At 42.6% G+C, this 14,529-nt stretch overlaps 1 protein-coding gene across 6 annotated transcripts in view; it reads right to left on the bottom strand.

The window, feature by feature from the left end:
- Positions 1 to 14,529, bottom strand: part of MECOM (MDS1 and EVI1 complex locus) — a 348,581-nt gene that overhangs the window by 189,460 nt on the left and 144,592 nt on the right. For all 6 annotated transcript variants that reach the window (XM_072867603.1, XM_072867604.1, XM_072867605.1 and 3 more), the window contains exon 2: positions 4,469 to 4,818. In XM_072867603.1, the coding sequence (XP_072723704.1) occupies positions 4,469 to 4,818 (350 nt within the window). The remainder of the gene's footprint in view (positions 1 to 4,468; positions 4,819 to 14,529) is intronic.

Genomic DNA, 14,529 nt, shown 5'->3' with positions numbered 1-14,529 from the left:
GCTACAAGCTGGATTTGGGAGCATACATGTTAGATTCCAACTCTAAAAGCCTATACCCTTACATTTTTTAACTTATTTGATTTTCATAAAGATCGACGGTACACCTAGAACCCAGAATCTCAAATAGGCCTACATTTAAATTTTTAAAATGCCAAAAGAAAGCCAAAGAATGCAGAATTGAAACTTAAAATTGCAGCTATTCCAGTCCCTATAGATCAGTGGGAACCCTTTACTCCAACACAATTTTTAAGAAGTTGTCCAGCTTTCCCCAAAGATGCACGTCAAAAATGTTAGAGGAGATGTAAACAAATGGGCAAACAGCCTCCTAATTTCGATTTAGAAGTAATAGCATCAACTCAAGCATACTCTACCAAATCTGAGATGTCTTTCAGCCTCACTGTCATGACAGGAAAATATACTCTGCTCTATAAAGAGATTATATGCTGCTTTATAAAGCTCTAAAATAATTTTTTACTTCTGTGACAAGTTTGATCCATTAGAGTTTATTGCTCCTGTTTTTACCTTCCTAGTTAAGAAATAAAAGTTCAGGATAAAAAAAGCTGTGAAGAAATTGCACCTACGAACAAGACTTACTGCTATAGCAAACTCAAAGACCCAAATGTGAATATTCGACATACTCCGGAAGAAGCTGGTCAAAGATAGGTGCATGGGCTTTGGTGACCTATTCAAAGGCTTTCTTTGAAATACTGTCCCAGTTGTTTTTCATAGCAGGGCATGAACCATGATGAAATCACTAAATTTGTGTTCCCTTGCTTTTGTTTAAAAATAAAATTACTGCCATCCCTTAAAAGCTTGTTTTCTTTGTTGATTAAGAAGCAGTCAATTTTCCCTTTTCAAACAACCACTGAGCAACAGCCTCCCGACCCCCTCGGATATTCGGGCTGCCGGCAAATACTAAAACCTCGGTGACAAACTGCAAAAAGCTCGACCTTTCCCCTTGTCCGGTGACCCCCTGTTCGATTTGTACTTTAGCTAACCAATACCTGATTAGATAATGCTCGGCTCTAGACCCACAAAATGAGATAAAATTCAAATTTATGGCTTTTCATTTAAACTGGTCTACAGCACTCTAATCATGACCCAAGCGCAACTATATCACAACAAATTCCCTTTGTCCCAGAGTGTGTTTTATGGCTGAAGCACATAAATGGACACAATAGACATTGTTTTGTTCTACTTGCTCTGACAAAACTCTGCATCGATGCCATAGGGAGTCTTGCTATTGGGGAACATAGGAACAGATCCCATGAAATTCCTCAGTCTTCTACAGCAAATTTTTTCTGCGTCAACTGCCTAGCTGAAAAAGTTAACAGCAGCATTTACTCCAGCTTCCACTTCTCTCCCCACCACTGCAGGCTAATCCTAGCATCAACACAGATGGACATCAGTCACAAAAACTGAAAGTCAGAAGTGTCCCACAGCTGGGAATACCCAAAACTATGAGAATCTTTTGCAAGGGAATTTAGTATAGTCTGGTATAAAAATATCCTTTCCAAAAACATAGTTACAGTCCAAATTTGTGTGTAGCTATAAAGTCTTCCCTGCAATGTGCGTGTAGGGTTTTGGTTTGAAATTTTCTGGTTTAAGACTTTAGGATTGCTAGGTAACCTAGACTATTGCAAAAAAAGGAGCAAGTCTTTCATAGCAAAATCAGCAATACATGCAGCATTAGCAAACAGCTAAGGAAGATGCTCAGCTTTCCTTCCAAAAATATTTTAATAAGTTTATGCTAATTATTTTCTTGAACAGAGATTCTTCCTTCGTCATCTTTGAAAGTCAAACACCATTGCATTTTCAGTGTTTCACCTTAAACTCAGAAAAATGCAGATAAAATGGAAAGATTGATTTTCCAATCACTTAGTCATCTTTGCTGTAGTTGCAGGGGAGTCTATTCAAGATAATTAAATAAGCACACAAACATTAGCAATGTTGCAACCCCACTATGTATTTCTGTGAGCAATACACATGTGAGGTGAAGAAACAAGTAAGCCAGGACATGGCAAAATACTTTTTTTGGGGAAAAAAAAAAAAAAAAGTAGTACTTTTGGGGAAAAAAAAAATACTTTTTCGTGGAAAAAGATTTTGAAACCTCGCATACTACAAAGTGATTTAAATCCACAGTCAGTACCATAGAGAAACTTTGGCTCCATCCTTCCTCTATTTAAAATAATGAAATTTCACCTTGATATCAGGAACAGCAGACTGAACTCTCCATTTGTTAACTGACTTATTGGCACCTCGCAGGAAGAAATGCCCTGTTTCACAAAAGTGCCCATTCAGGCAGAAAAACTGACACCAGAAAAGCTCATCTTCCCAAGACCATACCTAAATCTCAATAAACGATACCTTTCCCTCACCATCCTGTTCTTCCTTTGGCACTGCCTGAGCCCACACACCAGTAACATCTGCTTTCTCCCTTTTCTATCCCAAGGTATAGGTCCAAGGCAGTGGTGGTTTCCAGAGCAGTGTGGTGATGACCATCTGGGCTGGGATGGGCACTGGTAAGGTCTTCCCCAGCCCTACCAGGTCCCCCCACATCTGTCCTTTAGCCTTAACCTTCACTACATGCCATTTTACTCATTATGTAAACTCTGGTAACCAGCATTTCTTTGTCTCCCTTCAATTACAATAAATGTACTTAACCCACTTGTTGGAAAAAATATTCTGTTTCAAGCTCCCTTGAGCACTGCAGAGTACTTCTAGATGAGTGGCCAAATTGCAGAGGGACTCGACTGTTGATTTTGTGTTATTTTGCTCCAACACTTTTCAAAAGCTTCTCCCCAGCTGTCCCAAACGCACAACGCTGTTCAAATGGCATGAGTCCTGCAGGTTGAAAGGGATTCAGTTTGCCAGCTGGGCTTCCAGCACTACCAAGATATGCATTTCTTGTGTGGATTTCGTACACCCCAAAATTGTAAATATTTTAAGCAGGAAAACTAATCTCTGATATTGTAGTATATGATCAGCCTCTAAGGGTGTGAAAATCAAGATGGGTTTCCCTCAATATTAGTGGGGCAGCCCTGCACTATACCACCTGAGGAATACCCTAAAAATACCCTAATTTTGGTATATGTTAAACCTGCAAGTAGAGCCATGTCTCAGCAGTTTTGCTCCCATTTCTGTTATCAATATCTGAGCTTAATTGTGGTGTGGTTAAAAGTCAGACTTTATGGCTTCCTGGTGCCTTTTTCAAATAATAAAGATTTCTCACCAGCAATTACATTGCATCAGGGTCTGTTAACTCGATAGAGTGCTGCCAAGTCTATAATTTCCCTGACACTATTCTGTTGTATTGTCACAGGTCTCACCAGAGTTTAAACAACTGGATGGAAAGCTTGGAATGAACTCACTGAGTATTTATGGACAGTTCAGAGCAAATCAAACTTCTATTTTCCACCATATCTGCAAGGCTCTGCTCCACAGTGAAACTCAATTTTTCCTGGGAAAATGAACCTCCCAACTCTCCAGAGGTCAGTCAGGCCCCTGGAGAGCCATGCAAGCTCTGCACTTCTCCCCTTATCAGAAACCAAAGGAAATGTACAGATGGAAAGCTGAGATTGCACTCTGTTTCTACAGCACATTGTTAAAACTATGTATAAAACCAGGCAAGAACGTCTGTAACACCATAACACAACATGCACTGCTAAAGGTCTAAAGCCCTGACCTGACCGTGGACCTGCAACTCAGCCAGCTCCATGGTGATATCACAGCGAGGAAGACACATTGCCCCCAAAGGCAGGGAAAGCAAGAGGCAACTGTTGTACTCACCGAAGGAGGCCCTGAGCTCCTTCAAGAAAAGCAGCATTTCTCAGAACTTCTGCAGAAGTAACATGAGCTACATCATCCCCACGTGTGCTAGGTTTGACACCAGCATCCAAACATACTTTCACCAAATGAATGGCAAAATTCCCATTAAGTTAAATGGAACCAGGATCAAACCCCCAGCTTTCGACATCCAAGCAGCACAAGGTTCTGCAATAGCAATTTTAGTCACACAACGCTAGATTTTAGGGCTATTCTAATCATTGTTGATAGAAAGTGGCGATACACAACCCTGAAAGCAGCACGCAGTTTCTTTTCAAGTAGTGCAGTGTCCTTTGCAAATCCCTCGCCCACAGACATACTGCAGGGCTGCACAAGAGCAGACTAAAAATGGTACAGAAATGTTCCAACAACGCAACTTCTTCCTTTCCTTCCCCAAAAGAGGCATCACCTGCCAATATCCACCCAGATTTCATGCATGAAGAGCAACAATAATTCCCACCTTTTTTCTTTTTTAATTTACACTTGTTTCCATCCAGAAAGCGCCAAAAGGCCACAAACCAGTCTTCATGCACACAAATATTCCCTGGCTGCTGCAGGATTAGGACTCAAATTCTACAAATATTTCTGTGTTTATAGACACGCAAGAGAGTTCAACAGACCGAAAGAATGTAAAGTGTCTTACCTCCCAGCCGTAAGTGGGATCTTTAAGGTGTGGCCTCTGCTCTCCTACAAAAGGGCCAAACTTTTCCCCTGCTTCAATCTTCCTTTTGGTCCATATCCCTAATCCTGCTCCAGGAATGTTGGATTCTCGGAGCTCAAACTCTGAAGGAATGGGAATGTCATCGGGAATGTATATCGGAGCCTTGTAAGGAGAGCTCTCCTTTGGCGTGAAAGCTTCACTGGAGGTTGCTGGAGAAGACGGCTCTTGAACAGCGGTGGATGCTGGACACTGGACGTTTGCAGCCTCTCCATCAGCTTCTGGCGCTTCCTCCAAAGGAATTTCAGGAAAGCTTTCGTACAAACATTCATCACCTAGAAAATAAAGCCAAACAGTAGGATTTAAAATATCCTGACAGATTTTGCGTATGAAACCCTTTCAGCCTGCACGTGAAATGGAGAGGACAGTTTGGTAGGCGGGTGGCACCTTCATCAATCACTAGTGCCACAGCAGAGCCTCACCCTGGAAGGAGCTGAGCCTTTTCCCTACTGTAGGCCTGGGGGTACACAGTGTTTTTCTCAATATTCCTGACATCAAAAGTGGTTTACATCATTGAACACAAGCAAGGGAATTACATACAGATGTATGTGCAGGCACACCCTATTATCCGGATATAGCGCTTTGCATTGCATACTCTTTGAAATTACAATTGAAAGCCAGCATTATATGTTACAACTGAAATCTAAGTGAAGTGAAAAGCAGGAAAGCTTTACTGCTCTTTCAGAGAGACAGATTGAACCTAAAGTAGCCAAAATTAAGTTTGATGGTCTCCAATTAGTCTTTGGAGGAAAAGATCCAGCCTACCACACAACTCTTGGCAAGAACTTCAGCTGATGTAAATCAGTGTCTTACCATTGACCTCCAAGAAACACAATGGTCTAAAATAAGTTCAGGATCCAAACAGCACCTTATAGAGAACATGAACCTTCTCCTCTTACAGTTGCAAAAAAACCTGGGGCAGATCCAAAACACATTACAAAAAAAAAAAACCCTTCATCTCTGGGGCTTAGCCAGCAAACAAAAAGAAAAAAAAAAAAAAAAGAAGAAAAAACCTCACTATTTTTGACAGCTCAAAATGTAAGGCTGATTGTAAATTCCTTTTCATCAAAAAACTGTGAGTGACTTCAGCAGGGGCTTTAGCTGCACCAGCAATACAGTACTCAACCCAATAACACATGCAAAAGAAGTAAAAAGACAAACTAGCCAAAAAGCTTCTTAATTAGTTACATTCATTTAACTTTATTAATGTTACTGTACTTTTCCTACACACCAGAACTCATTCTGCTTAATTCTAACCTAAATAGGAGGTGAGAATACTGCTGTCCAAGGAATGAAGTTGAGAGATCGGGTATTTAAGATCTGAGCATGAGGATATTTGCATAATATGGTTGGCCCAGAAATTAAAGTGTTACGCTGGGCTTGGTGTTCAGAATGACTCCGTTTCAGTGAAGAAACAGGAAACTTTAAAATGTTCTTTCAATTTCTTGCTCATTTAAGAAACTATCCATGGTAGATTAGCACCGTATGCCTTTTCCACTGGAAACTGGTCATAGCCCATTATCTCTCACATCTTTGTTACATATTATCTCACAGCTTTATATCTGTACTTTCATGCTTCTGGTACTGCCTAAGACAAACACTGGGACATAACAAATCATTTGAATAGATTGCTCCCATCACATAACTGGCAAACTGGATTCTTCATCTGTGAGCAATTTATTCACAGCCATGAACTGTTTTTCTTTCTTTTATGTGGCACTGGCTATGACCTCATACATGTCACAAGAAAGTTCAGCTACCCATTCCCTCGGCCTCTGGTTTGGCAGACTCTCCCTGCACTTTAACAATTGAACCCAATATTGATTAGTTTGTCACTTTTCTAATACCTGGTGCTCTGAGAAATAGAAAATCTTGACTGACTCTACCATTTAGCTGAGAAGGACACACAGAGGGATTTTTCTATCGCTTGTGCTTCAGAAATCCTGCCTGTCATAGCTCAGCAGTGCCAAGTTCAGCAAAGATGCTCAAGGGCTTGTGAAAGCGCTGGTGCAGAGAGCTTGTTCTGTGCCTAGCACCTACAAGCCCATGCCCGTTCTTTCCTGCCCAGGGCTGACCCACAGCAACACTCAGCCTAGACTCCAAGGAACAGGAAAGAAGACATGAAAAGGGTAGGGACACAGCTCCACCTGGATGTCACCATTCATTTCACCCTGCGCTGAAATGACCACGTTAGCAGTCATCTCTGCTATACCATGGCATTGTTGCTGCCCCCAAATGTGGCTCTGCCCCAGCACGGTGGGACGGGTGAGAGAGGTTGGTCCACACCTCCTGAGCATCCCCGAAACTCCAGCGTGCTCCCCGATTTTCATGGGCCAGCAGCAATGCTGCATCCACCCAGGGCAGGCTCACTCCTGTTCAGATGTCTTTCCCCAGCTGTTTAAATTGCAGTCCTGCCTAAAAGACTTCAGCTGTTTTTGAAACAGGCAAAAAAAAAACCCTAACCCATGTATACACATGGGGTGCAGGAAGAGAAGTTGCACAAGGAAAGTGATCTGGATGATGATAAGCACATGGCTCACTGGAAGGGGGGGCTTTAAAAAATTCAGGCATCTAAATCCTGCTGATTTTCTATGACAGCTAGATGCCTGACACTCAAACTCCTTCAAAAGCCCATTTCGTGCGCTCACTGCTGTGGTCCCCATCCCACCAAGCAGTGCCCCATAAAACCAAGGCTCTCCCTGTGCCCCATAGCCACGCTCGACTCTCCTCCACTGAACAACAAAGCGGCTCAGCCAAATCATTTAAGTCGCAGCAAGCAGTGACCTGTTCCGTGCCTTTCCCCGAAGGGCCACCTTCCTCAGCCCCACTTGCCAGCAGCGCCTGCCCACAAGCCAGCACAAGCTGAGCCTTAAACAATTAGCAAGCACGGCTTTGCAGATGTTTCTTCTCCCCCAGAGACAGTCCAGTTTAATTTCTCTGTTGCAGACTCAAAGGCCTCAGTTATACTTATCTCAGTCGTTCTGGCTACACTCGTTTTTAGCCATATAGGGTCAAACCTGCAGCTGATAAATTGGCCTCTGGAAGCCTGGCAGGGAGACAAGTCCATTTGCTGGGCCTATGGTGCCTCCTTTGATTTCCAGCAGCCACACCCGATGTCGTCGTTAAACATGGGCTTTCAGTTTGAAAGCTCTGGAAAATATAATGTGCCTATATGCCCCAAAGCCCTAACAGCGTGGGTAAAATGGATTACTGAAATATTATTCTGCCTGAAATAGCAATGTATTCTAACAAAAATATTTTTTAAAACCTCAAAATAAACAAGAAGTTGAATTACGACTGACCAAGAGATGGGAAGACCATTAAGACATATTTGTGAAATTAATGATAGAAGGAGCTATATTAAAATCAGTGTCCATGAACCAGGATCAGTATTTCATTTTCAAAGAGTGTGGGACTATTCCTCTTGAAATTTACACCCACGTGGATCAGAGGGACTTCCAGCAAAACCGTGGGATACCGACTGATAGAAAATCTTTGTGAGGTTAGAATTAGACCCAGGGACCGTGCTGGTAAGCATCATTTTCCCAGTGAACTGCAAATCATTCACACAGATAGCATTGCAGTTTTGAAATTCAAGATGGCTTCTTAAAGTCCAGTAATTATCCTCACTAGAAATGGAATGAAATAAAATCGAGGCCCCCGATAAGGGAACAGATGAGATTAGGTAATGTGGAAGCTTAGATATTAGCCTCCATAAAATTCTTCACTACTATTTCACAATAAAAACATGAGCAAGCTTCAAAGGAAACCCAGGAGGAAAGGTTAATTGCTACTAAAAGACCAGGGTGGACACCTGCGTTTGCACTTTTGACACAACCTTGCACGCCAGCAGGAAAGAGCCCACGTGGCTGCGTGCTGGGGATGTGCCTGATGAGGACGGGAGAGCGACGTGCCAAAGCTACCGCCGTAACTCTGGGGCCCGGGGTCATTTTGAGACCAAGAGGGCTCCTGTGCATGGCTAGGAGGAAGAGAGGACTTCCTTCCATTCGGATGGTTCTTAGCAGTTCAGCACGCTCTTCCTCTGCAAGAGCGATTAGGTAGGAGGCACTAACGACCAAGAGAGGCAGAGGCTGCTGAACGTAACCCAACCGCTTTCCGCTGGCTGCAATTGCTAGCGAGGCACAGGTACGCTGTTTTCAAAAGCACACTGGGCTGCACGTTCAATGAAACTGTGCCTTTCTGCAGCCGAAATGCCACGTGACAGCAATCTCACATCAAGGGGACATGCTACCCTATTACACGTCTCAGCGTTTCAGGACGGTCTTCAACTCAAAATTCACACAAAGTCCTCCAAGGATCAAGTCTGCATTCAGATCTCCAAACCCAAAGCCACCCCTAACAAGCAGAAACATATCCATACAGACTATCCATTTTTCCCTTTCTTCAGGCAATTTGTGCCTGAGGATATACATTCCCAAAGCAACTATTGACTAATAAACTCTCTAGCACATAAATCCAGTTCTTCGCACTTGGAGTCATGCACATGGCCACCAGTGACTTAATCGTAAGCTGGATAGCTGATTACTCCGGATGAAGGAGGTAGGCTGGAAGCAAAAGCATCTAGAGAGCCTGCTTCAGAAGCTTTTCTAACGCAATCATCTTCCAAGCAGGATAAAGTAAGAGCCGAGATAAATGTGGAAGTGGCTCTTTGCAATGAGAAGATACACACAGGTTCATGCTTGCAACTTCTCAAAGGTGAGAAAGAGGACCCCTAGCCCCAAAGACTAGACATCAGAAGGACCGGGCTCTGTTCGATGGGAGAAGCCCATCACATGTCAGGAGCTTTGAGCTCCACTAGCACTGTTGACCATGCCTGATACAAGCGTTTGGCAAGGATGCATTAATGAAGGCTTTGGGGGAACATATTAGGATCGGGTGAATTAGTCCCTTCTCCTGCATAAGGTGAGGGTGCATATGAACATACCACAAAGCCCTGGACTGGATCCTTTAAAGAGACCAGAGAGCATTTATATTTGTTTGACCTAGCATTTTTATTCAGTACTGAGGAAATCGGCGTGGAGTATTTGCAGGGATATCTGAAAAGGAGGCAGGCGTTTCCTGTTGCATACAAATGAGACAACTTTATCTGAATTTCTGTTTGAACAAGTATTAAAGAAAAAACTGTTACAGGCAGGGACTGATTGATTACAAAATATATCCACATCAGTCTAGAACACAGGAGGTCAGGAAAAGCAGAAAAATAAGAGAAGGAAACCCATTAGCTTCAAAAGGAGCATATAGCCAGTGACAAACTACATGGGAGCCACCTGACCGTCCCACACCAGGTAGGCATGGCTCAGAGGGGGACACTTTTACGTCCTCTAGAGGAGGAGCAGAGAAGGATCCTTAGCTTTAGAACCGTGCAGAGGTTGGGTGCACGTTGGGTGCACTATCTCCAGGCACAGGAGGGACTCTAGCCAAGAGCTACATTACTCTACTTGAACATTTTGTCAGTTAACGTACCTGAAACTGGTTTGTGCTGCTCTCTGTTCACATAACTGTTCTGTGGAGCTGGACCTAATGACAATTATTTATTATTATTTGTATTGTAACACAGTCTGGGGGCCCCAGGCAGGACCCCATTGTGAAAAGCATCAGACCGACCTAATCAAATGAGATTAGATTCTAAATAGAATAGAGCTAGTAATTCCCAGTTAGGTGAAAATCATAAAACTAACAGGGGAGAGAAAAAACTGTTTTAACAAATAGAAAGTTTGGTTGTACAACAAAAGACATTACAAGCAAGCGTAGATAAACACGGTGCTTGAAGCAGTTTTGAATCATTACTTCAATTACCAAGAAAAAATAGTTTCACAAATATTAGCCTTCAAACGCATGGCTATTTTGTGTACTTGTATTACTTGACCCTAACACAAGCGTGAGAAAGCCAAAGCTGTCCTGAACACACTCAAAAGGTCCAACCCTGAAAACCATGCTCATGGACCACGCCATGAGAGCAAGGGGGCCCAAAGCACCCATGCAGTGGCCCCAAAAGCCAGATTCTGATTCTTCTTACACAGCTTAAATCCAGAGTAATTACTTTAGACTTCCACGAAGGAATAAATGAGATCAGTGTCTGTCCTGGAGTTACCTAAAGTCGCTTGAATTTCTTCAGGCTGACGCTAATGTAACAAAATGAGAGGGAAATGTGGTGCCCAGATTTCACCTTTCCCTTCGTGCTCGTGTCACCGCAGATTGCAAAGGGCACTCGCACGCCATGCTCAGCAAAGCCTCCCCGTACCGCAGTGCTGAGCCGCGCCGAGCAAACCCTTCTGCGGCGCCGGCAGAAGAGGGAGTTGTAGGAAAAGCTGCGCAGACAAAGGCAGGCAAAAAAGGCAGCTCGAGCACAGCGCGCTTTGGGGCTGAAGTACAGAAATCACCAACTTTTCACAGTGCTGCACCATGGGCTGCAGTGTCCGTGTGAAAAAGAAAGGGAGCTCAGTTTGGATCACTGCTGGAGCACCCCGTGCAAAGGGCTCAGAGTTTCCAGTAGCTTCTGTCTGTACCTTATTGCAAGATGCACATCAGTAACAACAGTGCAGATAATTCACAAGACAAATTAAAAACCTTACTTGCATGGGAAGCAGCTTTTGCTTCTTAAATTATTGTATCTGCAGAAAAAATAACCCTGAAACAAGAGGCTCATACTGGGAACAGAAGCGAGCTCCTGAGGGTCAGATGAGCACCAAGCACTTGGGAGAAACCTGTCCACAGGTGAGCGAGAAGCGAAGTAACACACACTCGAGAGCATCAGGCCTTTGAGACCAGATAATTTCAGCATTGCCAAGTGTTGGTACTAGACCGGCAAAGTCATAATATAGTAACTGCATAGGGACCTGCCCGTTGGCTCTGGCAATTCTCACTATCAGCCCCTACAATAACTAGTAGCGTTTGGTGCTCTGTCTAGTGTCATTCATGTCTAATTGAGTAACACAGTCAAAAGCATCTGATGTGGACCAGACACTGGCTTTTAATTAGAGTCCAGCACTGAGAGACTACGGGTCAAATGCTACTTTCATTTGCACAGGAGCAGCTCTCCTTGATGTCAGGGGAAGTTGCACCTGCATAACCGAAAAGCAAAATTTGACTGCTTGTGTTCCTGTGCACTTTCCATGTAAATTACTGTATTACATGCAGCAACAAAGAATTATAAATGTTGGCTGGCACACACTGAATTTTTTTACAAGTTAAGTCTAATTTTATTTATAGTTCCAGTACAATCATCTCTGGTAGAAATATTTATGTTATCTGTACTTCTGGTCTGTTAGAGTCTACCGCAATCATAAACACCGCTGAAAAATTATTCGCAGTTAGCAGGGCTTAAACTACCCATTATATCACTAGCTAGTGCCAATAAACTTTGGTGCTGGTTGATAAAGTTTCCTCAATGGAATAAATATATATTTGACTTTCAAAATCTTTTCTGGGTTACACAGAGCAGGGGGTAAGAGGAGAGGGAAATACCAGCTGTAGGGTTTGATATACTGTGGGGCAGATCTGCAGCTAGCAAGGAGCCTGTAGAGATCCACACCGGCTGGGAGGCAGCCCAAAGCATGCTGAAACTCTAACTTAAGTTTCTATCTTAGTGAAATATTTTAACCGAGTGGAGCTGCAGCAACTAACACATACTCACTAACTTCCTCCGTGACTCTCTACATGGAGTAGACCCAAGGGAAAAAAAAATAATCTGCCTTGACATTTTGAGCCTTGAGTACTGGTCACTGCTAAGGGACGAAAACGGATTAGAGGAAGAAGCTTTTGTTCATTGTTCGATTGCCATAATAGTAAACATGACATATATTCTCACACCGATATGGCACGAGAAGCCAATGTGCTTCGGAGAAAACTAAGGATGGGCAGGTTAAACGTGAATTAGTGAGATCAGCCACTTATACATAGAAAATACTAACCAGCAACAAAATTTAACTAAATCTGTATCAGCTGGGGTAAGACAGAAAAGGTAATGCGCTTTAACAGTCCCTGACACAGTGAAAAACTATTGCTGCAAAAGAACATTTTTAAATCAAGACAATTACTTAAACCTACAGTATTATAATCGACACAAATGAAACTTTATCTCAATGCAATAAATCAGCGTAACTGAACTTCTTTTTACTCATTAGTAGACCTTTACTGTTTTAAACTGAGATGTGTCACAAAGTAGCACTTGAAATCACATGCCTCTTTCTAACAGAAAGCGGTAATAAAAGATGACTATTCTACCAAATTATAATGAAGACAGATAACAGAGTGAATTATAAAACAAAGGTTATAGATAGAGACTGAGCCTTGTAGAGGTAATGACTTTTAATTGGATTGAGTTTATCATATTTTCAGAGGTACAGCACAACCAGAAGAAAGGATTAGAATTATTTCCACATTTCATTATTTGGCATAATGAGAAAACAGAGGGAGGTCCACATCCCTGATGTGTTTCGTAAGCCACGGGAGATGTTGAACATGTCAGTATCTGGTAGAGTACGGTCCTGAGACACAAATGCATTCGCTCCCTTATAATGCGGCAATGTGTAATCACTTAAAAAAAAAGCAGCCAGGTCATGAAGTTTTGTTTCAAAAGCGCATTACAAATAAAAAGGAATTTAACCCCTTCCTGCCAGCAGCCACTTCAGCACTAGCCTACAAACACCCATACATCTGCTTCGGAAAGCTGAGCAATTCACTCTAAGCACCAATAGGTTAAAAAGAAAATGAATTGATGAAAGCTCAGCCACCCCATCCCCTTCCTCGTGCCTGTATAGTCAACACCAGCATGGCAAAAAGGCCCTGGGGAAACCAATGGCGAGGGGGCCTGCCCTGCCTGAATCCCAAAGGGATGCCCCTGCTTGCACTCCATTTGGGAAGAGTTCAGGACATGGACCAGAGTAGGGAGAAGGAAGCTGGGGATGAAAGAGCAAGAGCTGAGGGATTATCACAGAAGACCCAAAGGACATGGCAGGGTACCAATGATGTACCCGTTCACAGGCTATACCCAAGTATTTCAGGAAGGGCTGGAGTTTCAAGGAGTTGCCTCCGGAAAACTAAGCTGCTGTAGAGCAGAGAGAGAAGGTTTTGTACCAGCAGCCAGACAGCTTTTTAATTATGCAATTACAGTGAGAGAGTCTTAATTATATTTGAGTGACACTGTGATACACTGTAGTTAAGTCCTTGAAACACTAACAGAAGTACTCATAACAAATACACTAATCAGGAAAAGTATCAAATAATTAATCCTATAATGCTGTCCACTTCAAAAACTCAAGGTCTGGCAAGACCGGTTTCCAGCATTTGTTTCCCAGGAGATACGAGGCCACAATTTTTCCTGCAAGTGACTTCTCAGCAGCATGTACTGTAGCTATATCTCCACAAGGTCACCCAGTAACAAGCAGGACGTACTTAGCTGATTGGAAAATCATGAATCTTAAGAGCAACTATACTTCATGTTACACATGCAGGTGTATTCTGCGTCATTCTGTAGGGCATCACGATACATTTATATCCGACTTGTCTAGATGAGTAAAGTCACTGTATTTTTAGGAAAAAGAAAAACACCTTTAGAACAGTTTTATTTCATCATATGGAAGAACACTTTCATTCCTGCATGATGGCATTGTTTTGGGTGGGGTTATTCCAAGACATGGATGGCAATTTGTTCCCATTTGTTTTCATGAAACCCAGGTCCTTGGCTGGCACATATAGGTTTGACAAGTTCTTCTCATCGGTATCTCGCCCAACACAACAAACCCACATGCATTCAGAGTGCAAGAATCTTTCCAGCTTCATTTTTCCAGAAGAAAAAAAAAAAAAAAAAAAAAAAGGCATTCTGAACTCATTTATCTACATTATCTCCACCGATCCTACTTTCCGTTTGCTCCAGACACTGCCCATTCCTCCAAACACTTCCACAGTTTGTTCTGACAAATCAAATTCTATCTGTCCCAGCTGTACATTTTAAATAAGCACTTATT

This window comes from Ciconia boyciana, chromosome 7 (assembly GCF_034638445.1).
Source record: "Ciconia boyciana chromosome 7, ASM3463844v1, whole genome shotgun sequence".
In the NCBI taxonomy this organism is placed as follows: domain Eukaryota; kingdom Metazoa; phylum Chordata; class Aves; order Ciconiiformes; family Ciconiidae; genus Ciconia; species Ciconia boyciana.
The sequence above is the reverse complement of the archived record's forward strand: the minus strand, read 5'-3'. Positions and strand labels throughout refer to the sequence as shown.